The sequence below is a fragment of the Belonocnema kinseyi genome, chromosome 8 (assembly GCF_010883055.1).
Source record: "Belonocnema kinseyi isolate 2016_QV_RU_SX_M_011 chromosome 8, B_treatae_v1, whole genome shotgun sequence".
Taxonomy (NCBI): domain Eukaryota; kingdom Metazoa; phylum Arthropoda; class Insecta; order Hymenoptera; family Cynipidae; genus Belonocnema; species Belonocnema kinseyi.
The window spans coordinates 12439020-12451974 of record NC_046664.1 but is presented as its reverse complement, the minus strand read 5'-3'; the positions used below and the strand labels follow the sequence as shown (position 1 = coordinate 12451974).

General features: G+C 26.8%; 1 protein-coding gene across 1 annotated transcript in view; it reads right to left on the bottom strand.

Annotated features, from left to right (window-relative positions):
• The window catches only part of LOC117178783 (laccase-like), a 72429-nt gene extending 59845 nt beyond the window's left edge, over positions 1-12584 (bottom strand). The window contains exon 1 of the mRNA XM_033370257.1: positions 12393-12584. Within this exon, the coding sequence (XP_033226148.1) occupies positions 12393-12468 (76 nt within the window). The 5' untranslated portion in view covers positions 12469-12584. The remainder of the gene's footprint in view (positions 1-12392) is intronic.
• Positions 12585-12955: the final 371 nt, after the last annotated feature.

The window sequence follows — 12955 nt, the reverse complement described above, 5'->3', positions numbered from 1 at the left end:
TTTTAGGCCCTATGTTCATATTTGCACGTAAGATGGACAGACGGATTGACACTTGAACGCAACTATAAGTGTTTTGCTCAGGGCTACGAGACCTTAAAATGAGAAAAGGAGGAAAGGGGAAAAAGGAGAAAACGGGGAAAGAGGAAAAGAAGAAAATGGAGACATGGAAAAGGGGAAACGGGGAATTTGATTTAAACCAGTACAAAATCAGAATTATTTCAAAAGGGGGAAAAAAGGACAATAGGCAATAGACTGTGAAATCTGCAGTTTGTTAATTGACAATGAGAGAGACATAAAGACTAAAAATTGTCTACGACTTTAAAAGAAATTTCTAAATAAATGAAAGTTATTGAGTTTGTAATACTGGGAATATGCCATATGATGAACAATTTATGGGCCATTAAGTGTAAAATTAATGACCTTTCTTAGTTAAATTAGTAAAAAACAAAATAAATGTTTAGAGAAAGCGAACATTGTTAACGAGCCTTTTATGGCTTTTCTGAAAAACATTAGCAAATTAACAACATTCTGGAAAAAATAAAATTAAAATAATTAATTTTGATTTTAATTTACAAATACGTATTTTTCCCTAACTATTGATTAAATTAAATTAATTATTTGACATATAATACTAAATCTGAAAGAGAAAACAATTTATGGCGCGAACTTATTAAGCAAATCTTACATTTTAATAACTTTTTTATGGTTAGTTTGCCATAAAAGAAAATTTACGTAGCAATTTACTCTGTTTCATGAACCTATTAATGCTCTTTTGTTGTGATTCATAGGGTTTACAATATTGAAGAATCTGTGAATGAAGATAGAAAATTGTTTTAAATTTCAAAATTCTAATTTAATTTTTCGTTTTAAAATAAGTTTAAAAATAAGTTTGTTTAAATTAAACAAACCTTTTTTTGACCCTATTATTTTAACCAAAAAATATACTTTTTAAAGGAAATAATAATTTACAATAAAAAATCGTATAGTTGAATGTTTTGTTAAATAAGACAATTTTTAATCAACAAAAAAGAATTTTCAAGCCAAAAGATGAATTTCCCACTAAAAAAGATCATTTTTCATCTAAAAAATGCAGCTGTGACATTATTATTTTGAAGCAAATATTTTTTCTCGAAAAAAAATAACTTTCAACAAATTAGTTTAATTTTTAACAAAAAGAAGAATTTTTAACGGGAAAAATTAATTTTCTACCAAAAAAATACGACTTTTCAACATACATGAATTTTGATTAAAAAAATTTAGTGGCAATCCAATAGTTGAATTTTCAACTAAAATTAGGCATCTCAAACCAAGAAATTATGTTTTAAACAAAGTAGTTTAACTTTCAACCGAGAAGTTAAATTCAAAAACAAAAATGAATTTTCATGAAAACAGGTGATTTTCAATAAAAAAAAAAAAAAATTTTACCAAAAAAGACCAATTTTTAATAAAATACAGAAATGTTCTACCAAGAAGTTAGATTTTTCACTAAGAAAGATAAATTTATAATAAAAAATAAAATAGTTAAATTTTCTATTAAAAACGTAATTTTTAACAAATAAAAAATACTTTTCAAATTAAAAGATGAATTTTCAATTAAAAAAATTAATTTCCAACGAAAAACGAGAAAATGACATTTTTATTTTTAAAGAACATTTAAAAAAAAGAGAATTTGCAACGAATTAGTTACATTTTTAACTATGAATGACAAATTTCCACCAAAAATCAAAACAGTTCAAGCAAAGATAAAAAAAACTTACTTTTATTGACAATTTTTTAATTAAAAAAAAATAATTTCGAACAAAACATTCTAATTTTCAAAAACCATTTTCAGCAACAATATATAGTTAAATTTTTAACGAAAGAGATGAATTTTTGCAAAATAGTTTAATTTTCAACCAAAATATGAATTTTCGACCAATAAGATTAATTTTCTAACAAAAAAGACAAATTTAAAAAAAATACATAAATGCTCAATTCAGAAAGAATAATTTACAAACAAAAATCGAAAACAGTTACTTTTTCATTCAAGAAAATTACTTTTCAACAAATAAGAAAACAAATTTTCAACAGAATAGTTTTAAAATATTTGGATTGCCTATTTTAAATTACTATGAATTTCTTGGATTACTTTGGATTACAACCTTATTACTTGGTTTACCTAAATTCTTTTGAACCAATTGGATTAAAATGGATCACACTGAATTATAGGTGGATTATTTTGTATTACAAGTGGATTATTGCAAGTTTATTACAAGATTTTATTACAAGTGGACTATTGCGGATTAATACTAGATTACTCTAAATTAGAAGTGGATTACATCCGTTTACATGTGAATTGCAAATGGATTACTCTGGATTATAGGTGGATTATTTTTGTATTGCAAGTGGATTATTCGAATTGACTGGATTAATCTAGATTACAAGTGGAGTACACGTGGACGACAAGTGGATTACAAATTGATAACTGTGGATTATACGTGTATTGTATTGTATTGCAAATTATTGTGGATTAATACTCGATTAATCTTAATTAAAAGTGGATTACAATTAGATTACAAGTGGATTACGTGTGGATGGCAAGTGGATTACTCTGGATTATCGTTTGATTATTTTTTTAACAATTATATTATAATGGATTAGTACTGCATTACTATAAATTAAAAGTGGATTACATGCAAGTTACACGTAGATTTCAAGTGGATTACTCTGGATTATAGGTGGATTGTATCATATTCCAAGTGGATTATTTCGGATTTATTGGATTACTCTAGATTACGAGTGAATTACACGTGGATGACAAGTGGATTACTTAGAATTATAGGCGGAATATTTTGTAATGCAGGTAAATTATTGTGGATTGATACTGGATTACTCTAAATTAAAAGTGGATTACAATTATATTAAAAGTGGGTGATAGATGGATTGCGAGTGTATTATTTTGGATTATAGGTGGATTATTTTTTATTACAAGTGGATTATGCGGATTAATACTGTATTAGTCTACATGACAAGTGGATCACTCTGAATTACAATGGATCCCTTGGATTATAGTGGATTATTAATTTTAAAAACCAAGTGACCCAACGCATTACTAGATTACCATAAAATATGGTTATTATATCAACAACAAATTATTTGTTTCATTATAGAAAAATTCAGGATTAGAAAAAATTGGTTGAAATCACCAAAAGTATTGGTTACATTTATAAAATCAAAATAATTTGGTGGATTCAACCAAATCATTTATTTAAATTGACCAAATTTTTGGCAAAAGCTACGAATTTCTTCAATTACCCAATTTTTTTTATTAACCAAATGTAGTTCGCCGAAAGATTTTCTTGAAGGAACAAAAATTTTTCAGAGTGTAATTTATTTCTGTCTTTTTTATTACAAATATTTAGAAAACTAGTGAATACTTACTTAAATTGAAGACAAAAGTGAAATTTTATAATTTATGCATTAAATGATTCAGATTCATGCGTTACATCTTTAATTAATTAAATTAAGAAATTATACTGTAAACTGTATGCATACACATGCAAACATGATACTTAAACTATCCAGTGAGATAGAAAGTACATACAGTCACGGCATTACGCATTTAAATAAAAATGGTAAAAAATTAAAATAGCATGTTTTAATTGATTGATGAAATGCAGAAACATGTTTTCCCTATAATTATAAAACTTGTGCATTCTACTACATCTTCGTGTTAATTCCAAGCATGAAATCATTCTACAGTAATTATTATAGAATTATAGAATTATTAATTTTATATTATTAGTATTATTATTATTAGTATTATTATATAACATAAATAATAAATTCTGTTTGCGGCATGAAATTAGTTCGTAGAGACGCTTAAGTTTTTTTATTCCTGCTTTTTGAAGTAAACCTTCTTTTGGTACGGAGGTGAATAGAAAAAAAACAGAGTGTGGCAGTGGGGCCATACGGCAAAAGTGAAATTTTAATGGATTAATTAAAAAAAATTCGTGAGGAATCATCATCAATTTTGAGGAAATCGTATAATAAGAGAGTGCAAAGAGAGAGGGGGGAGGGGCAGCATATAAATACTTAGCATGGCAGTAGTGGGGATATTAAAGAAAAGTCTTGCAGTTGTGCGTTTGGTTGTTTTTTTTAAACTCACTCCGCCCCAAAAGTTCTGTTCAAATCTTCTTTTTTTGCAGCGATTTGCATATTTCTCTAAAGACTCTCATCGATATCCCCACTACTGCCACCACAAACATTTTTGCTCTCTACCCTCTCTCTATCTTTGCACTCTCTTACTATGAGATCTCAAAACTCATGATGATTCCTTACGAAAAATTTCAAATTTAATCCATCAAAGTATCACTTAAAAGCCTTTTAAACTAAAAATTGACATTTTTCAAAACTCAAAATGAAAAATTGTCGTTTACTTTTTTTTATTTAAGAGTTTTTCATGCAGATCAATGCAAATTTGGACATATTCCCTGATTTTCTGAAAATCTCGGAATTTCTTGAATTCTCTAAAATCCTTTATCTATTTGAATTCCTTAAAATCCTGGAATATTCTGAATTCCCTGAATTCCTGAAGTTCCTTCAATTAGTTGAACGATCAAAGAACCCTGAAATTTTATAAATTCAATGAAATTCTTAAATTTTTTTTAATTACTGAAAATCTCTGAATTCCGTTGCTTCAGAATTCTTGGAATATTTTGAATTCTTTAATTTCTCTAAATTCTTTAAATTCTCTGAATTCCATCAATTTTCTCAAATATTTGAATTCTATAGATTCCCCGACATCGTTGAATATTCGGCATTACTTGAATCCTCTGAATTCCGAGATTTCTCTGAATTCCCTGAATTCATTAGATATCCTGAATTTGTTTAATATTCTAAATTTCTTTTATTCACTACATTCGTGAAAATCTGAATTTCATACATTTTCTTAGATCTGGGATTTCTCTAAAATCCTTGAAATCCTTGAATATTTTGAATTCCTTGAGTTCTCTGAACCATAAATCTATAAATATTCTGAAGTCCTAAAATTCCTTGAATTCTATAAATCTCCTAAGTTCGTCAAATTTATGAATTCACCAAATAAATTGAATGTTCAAATGATTGCAAACTCTCTGATTTCCCCGTGATCCTTATATATTTTGAATTCCTTGAATATTCGGAATTCTCTGAAATCCTCTAATATTTTTAATTTCCTGAATTCCTTGAATAATCTAATTTCCTGAAATTCTTCGAATTCTCCGAATCCCCTAAATTCCTTAAAATGCTATAAATTCTCTGAATTGATAGAAGTTCTTGAATTCCTTTAATTCTTTTGAATTCTTCTGAAGTCTCTGAATCCCAAGAATTCCTTAAATATTCTTAATTTCGGGAATTCTTTTCATTCTTTCAATTCCTCAAATTCCCCAATTACACTGAAATCCCTAAAATATTCTGAATTCTCCAAGATCATTTGATTTTTTTAATATTTTGTATTCTTTGAATATTTTCAATTCTTGAAATTCCTAAAGACCTCTTAATCCCCTTAACTTCTGTGAAATCATTGAATGTTCTGAACTCCTGAAATTATTTAAATTCCGTGAAGTCCTCGAAGTTGTACATAACCTGTGTTCCGTTAATATTCTGAATTCCTTGAATTCTTAAAATCCCTTAAGTTTTATAAATATGCTAAAATTCCTGAAAATCCCTAAATTATTTGAGTTCCCTGAAATCCTTGAATTCCTTGAATATTCAGAATTCTCCAAATTCCTTGAGTTCTGTGAAATCCTTGAATATCCTGAACTCCTGAAATCTTTTAATTTTTTTAATTCTTTAAAAGCCTCGAACATTCTGAATTCCTGAAATTTCTAGAATTCTCTGAATTCTTTGCATCCTTCAAGTTCCATATCTTCATTTAATTCTTTGAAATCCTCTAACATTCTGAATTCCTGAAATTTCTATGATTCTCTGAACTCCTTGAATCCTTCAAGTTCCTTGACTTCATTTAATTCTCTGAAATTCTCTAAAATTCTGAAGTTTTTTTAATATTCTGAATCCCTTCAATATTATGAATTTATTAAATTCCTTGAATTTTATAAAGTTCTGAAAATCTATGAATTCTTTGAAATCTTCGAATATTCTGAAATCCTGTGATAATCCGAATTCCTTAAATTCTCTAAATTCCACGAATTACCTGAATTGACAAAATTACCTAATTTAAATAATAAATAACCTTGAAGTTGTTTACGTAAAATTCCTTTTTCATAATTACACAATATCATTTTATACCATCATCCAGAATATTCTAGAAACTTAGCACGGATACAAATCACTTCAGTCTTAGAATGTTCTCGTTGTCGGTAACGTAAGGTAGAAATTTGTATTTATTACGAGCGCAGCCAATCTTCTGGTTTAATATATAAAAATTATACATTTAAAAAAACACAATATCTTTATTAGAGATATTATTTATTTATTACTGGAAATATATACAATAATAATTTACTTTTAAATATCAATCTATCCAAACCGTGTGACTATAGTGCAAATATTAAGAGTACTAAAGAAATGATTGGTACTATGGTACTAGTGGATAGTTTAAACCGGTTCTAAATACAATTTCTTACCTTACCGATGTCAAAGTTCTTCTAAAGCTAAAGTGGTTCGTGTCTCTGCTTAATTTCTAGAAGTTTGTAAATGAAGATATAAAATAATATTGCGAAATAATGAGAAAATAATTTTTCTCTCAAGTTTCCTAATTGAGATAATAAATAACCTTAAAGTTGTTTACCTAAAATTCGCTTCTCATAATTGAACGATATCATTTTATAATGTCATTCGGGGTATTCTAGAAACTTAGCACAGGCACAAACCACTTCAGGTTTAGAATGTTCTCAGTGTCGGTAAAGTAGGTCTTTGTATTTAAAAGCGGCCAAGTCCAGCTACTGATTTTACATACAAAAAGATAATTAAAATAATACAATCTCTTTATTAGAGATATTACTAATTTATTTCTAATTTAAAAACAGAGTTTCAAACCACTGGTGTCAAGCCTCTAAAAAGGTTATATTATTGATTTTTTGCTGAGTAAATATACGATAATAATTTTGTTAAATATCAATTTACCCCAACCTTCTGATTATAAGGTTAATATTAAAAGTAATAATGTAATTATTGTTAATATGGTACTAGTATATAGGTTTCACCGGTTATAAATGCAAATTCCTACCTTACCGACATCAAGAACATTCTGAAGCTGAAGTTTTATGTGTCTGTGCTAAGTTTCTAGAATATTCCGGATGACGTTATAAAATATTGCGAAATTATGTGAAAATAATTTTTCTCCAATCAATATTAATTGAGATAATAGATAACGTTGTAGTTGTTTCGACAAAATTCGTTTCTCATAATTGCGCAATATTTTATAAAGTCAATCGAAATATTCTACTAGAAACTTAACCCAGACACAGACCACTTCAGCTTCAGAATCTTCTTGATGTCGGTAAGGTAGGAAATTGTATTTATAACCAGCCCATATTATTCATGTTTGAATTAACTTTTTGGCGTAATTATTAAAAGTTATAAAGTAATTTATAGTACAAAATGGATTTTTTGATCCATTTTAATGTTTTAAAAATTTTTTTTAAATTAAAAACAAAATTTTTTTTTGCCAACGTTCAGGATTAGATAAAAATGGACAAAAAAACTTTGCGATGCAAAAAAAAATTGCAGGAAAAATATATCAATATATTAATCGTACTAATAGACACCTGTAAAGACTTGCTTACACGTATGCCCGAAGGAGGGTCATTAACCTTGCTGATTGAGAGTGTAGTTTCCTCTTATAAACTGGCACGCTGTCCGTAGATAAAGTCTCTTCAATTGAAGACCCATTCACCATAAATTTTAAATTTTCAACAGTTATCCGAATTTTCAAATCTCAGATTCTTTACGAATCATTTAATTCAAATAAAAAATAAATTTTTCTGTATCTTAGAATTAATGAAAATAAATACATAAAATATATTACAGCTAGACTTAAAGCCATGGAAAGTCAGGAACTATTAAAATATTATTTACTATATTATTATAAAAAAGCAAAACAGTATGTGTGTTGATTTTTTATTAAACAATTAACATTTGTTGTCGAATTGCCAAATTAATATTAATAGCAAGGAATCATTGCTTAATAATTAGTAGCTGATTTAAAGAAAAAAGATTATAATGTTGTTTATTAAATTGTTAATAATAATAAACATTGTTGATTGCAATCAAGTGTCTTATCAAAGTGTAAATAATAAAGTACGTGCTAAAGATCATGTTTAGAGAGCATGCCGAAGAAAAAATAAACAAGCAGCTTTGATTTCGCGAGATTTCAAACAAAAATATTTATTTTCTACAGAAAAGGCAAATTTACGACAAAATATATTCATTTTTCAACAACTAATTATATTTTGAACTAAGAAAAATCAATTTCCTATAAAAAATTAATTTTAAAAAATTAATTTAAATTAAAAATAGATTTAATTGAATAAAAGAAGTAGAATTTTCAGTAAAATGGTTGAATCGTCAACCTAAAGAGATGATTAAATAAAATTCTGCAAAGCAATTGAATTTTTAAACCAAAAATATGAATTTGTAATCGAAATTTAACTCTCAACAGAATAGTTAAGTTTTCTATTAAATTGTTGAATTTTTATGCAGAAAGGTGAATTTTTTACAAAAAACAGTTGAATTTTCAGGCAGAAAATTTAAATTTTTTAGCAAAAAAAAAGTAATTTTCAACTCAAGAGTTGAATTTTCAACAACAGAAAAATAACTAAGTTTTAACAACATAGTTCATTTTTTATCAGATTGTTGAATTTTATACTAAATTGTTGAATTTTAAATCCAAAAAGACGAATTTCCAACCAAAAAAAACAAATTTTTTAAACGAATTGTTAAATTGAAAAATTTTAAATAATATAACATTCAAGTCAACAAGATGTTCAAACCAATAAGAGTTTTCTAAAAACCAGTTGAATTTTCAGACCAAAAATATGAATTTTCAACAAGGTATTAATTTTTAACTAAATTGTTAAATGTTCTATGAATTTGTCTAATTTTCAACCCAAAAAGACAAAATTGAAAGAAAATATATTAATTTTCAACAAAAAGTTCATGTTTAACCAAACTGTTAATCTTTGCTAACAAAATAGTTGAATTTTCAAGTCGAAAAGATGAAGTTTTTACGAAAGAGCAGAATTTCAACCCGAAATTACGATTTTGTAATAAAAACGTTAATTTTAAAATTTTTGACAACTTGTAATATTTGAATTTTTGACGTAAATGTAAATTTCCCCTCAAATGATTGTATTCTCTACTAAATCGTTATATTTTTAAATTAGAAAGACGAATTTTCAACCATATATATAAATTTTGGAGAAAAAAGTTTATTTTTAACCAAATTGTTAAATTTTCTACCAAAATAGTTCAACTTAAAATTCAAAAGGACGAAGATTCTAAAAAACAATTAAATTTTAAACTCTAAAATATGATTTTTTTACAAAGAATTTAATTTTTAATCAAATAATTAAATTTTTTTACAAATTGGTTCATTTTCAACTGAATTGTTAAAGGTTCTACGAATTCGTCTAATTTCCAACTGAAAGATCAATTTTCAGAAAAAAAGTTTATTTTTTACCAATCTGTTAAATTTTCTAACAAAATAGTTAAACTTTCAACTTAAAAAGACGAAGATTCAAAAAAAAAGTTAATTTTTTATCTTAAAAATATGGTTTTTAGAAGAAAAAGTTATGTTTTAATCAAATAATTACATTTTATACCAAACTGTTGAATTTTTAGGCCAAGAAGATTTTTAGCCCAAAAATATATATTTTCAACAAAAAAAAGTTAATTTTCAATCAAACTGATAATAGATAGTATTATAGAAAATAGATGTATTTTGAACCCAAAAAGACGAAATGTTAACAAAATAAATGAATTTTTTTAAAAAGTTCATTTTTAACAAATTTCTTAAAGTTTCTACAAAATTTTTTAATACTCCACCAAAGTAGCTCAAGTTTCAACCTGAAAATATTATTTTTCGATAAAAAAGTAAATTTTTAATCAATTAATTGAATTTTTTATGAAATTATTACATTTTTAACTCAAAAAGAAGAAGTCTCTACAAAACAGTTGACTTTTTAGCACGAAAAGATTAATTTTTAAGAAAAATGTTAATTTTTAACAAAAAAGTTTATTTTTAACCAAATTAATTAATTTTCATTCAAAAGAGTTGAATTTTCGACCATAAAATATTATTTTGTGACAAAACAATTGAATTTTTAAGAAAATAAATAAAGTTTTAACAAAATAGTTGAGTTTTTAATCAAAATAATTCATTGTTCAAGTAAAAAAATTATACTGTCAAATATTCACCAAAAAAGTTAATTTTTAACCAAATAGTTCAATTTTATACCAAAAGAGTTGAATTTTTAATCAAATAGTTATAAAATAATGAATAAATAATAATAAATAAAATGAATAAAACAAATAATAATAACAAATAAAGCAAATTGTTAAATTTTCTACCGAAAATTATTTTTTTTTAACTGGTGAATTTTCAAGAACAAAGTTTATTTTTAACCTTAAAAAATGATTACTTTACCAAAAAAAGACGAATTTTCCATTGAAAAATACGAATATTTAAAAAACTATTTAACCGAATAATTCAATTTTGAGCAATAAAGTTAGTTTTTAAAGAAGATGAATCTTTTACCAAAATTATAAATTTTCAATTAAAAACGGAGAATATTCTATAGAAAAATTAGTGTGAAACAGAACAGTTGACTTTTCGACCAAAAGTAATTACTTTTCCAAAATAGTTAAATTTTCAATAAAATAATTAAATGATCAGCCTAATAGTAGGATTTTTTACCAAACGAGGGCAATTTTGTACGAAAAATATGATAGACTTTTCAATCATAAAGATTGAACTTATAGCATTAAAGCGAAAAAACAAAAAAGGGGATAAGGGGGAAATAAAATAGGGAAAGGGGAAGAGAAGAAAAGAGGAAAATTGTGAAATGTCTTGAAACAGTGGGGGGGGAGGGCTGGAAAGAGGCTGCGCATTATTATTATTATGAATATTAATAATATTATGGGGAAAGGGGGAAAATAGAAGAAAAAGGAAAAAGGGTGAAATTTCTTGAAAACAAGTGTGAAAGGGGAATAGTAGAAAGAGTCTGCCCATTATTATGATCTCCCATCTCACTATATTTTTAAATTGATCATTATTTTTTTAAGATCGAAGGTAAATTCGCATTGTAATTCGCTGAGCCACTGGAATGAGAGATCAATAGCATTGCTTATAATACAGAACTTTCACTCTCATCCTATCCTCAAAGTTCCGAGTTCCAAACATACTGCCAAAAAAATTTAATTTCACAAGCAACTCAAATCGAATTATAATTTTTAAACAATAATATTATATTCAAATAATTTTTATAATATTGATTCCATTATGTAACCAGCCAAATGAGTTTATTAATGATCGAATCAAATTTTCATAATAAAGGGGAAGGGCAACCTCCCTACAGTGGATAATCCTTTATTAGGAGCATAAATGGAATAAAACAAATACATTTTTGTATTTATTTATGATCACGCATAATGTCTTAACTATTATTTAAATTAAATTCATTATTTTTCTTTTATTATTATTTTTAATTAATTAATATCCACTGTAGGGAGGTTTCCCCTATTTTTCTGAAAGCAGAGGTAATTTCCGGTTGATATCCCCTCTACAAAAAAGACTTTATAACATTAAAAGGGAAGGGGAAGATGAAAGGAGAGGGGAGGCGGGTACAATTTGAAACTGAGATTTTCAAAAATGGATTTTTATTAAAGAGCAATTTTTAAATTAATCCTAATAATTTTATTAATAATGTAATAGCTGATTGTAAATAACGGGTTTATAATCCGATGTAACTTTCACCCATGATACCAATCAGCAAACTTGATATTGCAGAGTCTCTTATAAAACTAAGCTAAAAGTGAAATTATTTAATATAAAATGATAAAATTATGAAAAAAATTATAAAAACACTTGTTTCGAATTTTTCAAAGATAGAGTCAAATTCTCGAAAAAAGGAGAAGGGGCGAAAGGAATCTTCCACTTCAGGGGGAACCTTTCTACAGTGGGATAATGCAAACTCAAGTGGATAATTATTGACTAAGAGTACAATAAGAAGAAAAATTTTTTAAATTAATTCCGAATTCACGTAAATAAATGTTAAATCTTTCTAGAATCGACACAAAAGCACTTTTCCTAAACCCTCTTTAAAAAAGAAAACACTTTCTCCGGAAGGTTTTTTGTTATGTCACTTTGAAAGTGGAGTGTTATTGTGATTAAAAAATTGTTTTGAACTTACCTGGTACTGGGGTGAAGTATATTATGGTGGCCACAACGGAGGTGAGTCCAACGAAAATTGAAAATCTTAAGAACATCCTGCCTTGGTACTTCCGGTACGATCATGCGATCATGCGCAAGATGAAGAAAGTGGCAGCAGATCACTTCAGCTGAACAGGGAGAACTGTAGTCGCGGCAAGTCGCGGACACACTACTCGTATTTCTATATGGGCAAGTTCAATGCCAGTTTGTGAGAAAACGAGAGAGAAAAGAAGACGGAGAGGAAGAGAGAGTTGAGCGTGATCCAGGAAGAAACGAAGCTTACGTATCACACATAAACGAAACGAGTATATAGTTATGTTTACAGTCGCCACCTTTTCTTAAATATCAAATGTGGATGCACTTTTCAAAATTTAAAGAGTCCTCAAACTTGACTCATCCTTTAAAGATTTCTCCGGAATCTTTTTCAATAATATCAGACTTAATTGAGAGTCCCAAATGGCCTAGCGGAAGTTTCGGATAGTAATCCTATCCGAATTAATTCGGCTTATTCCGAAATTTGTATTAGAACCAATCCAAAAAGAG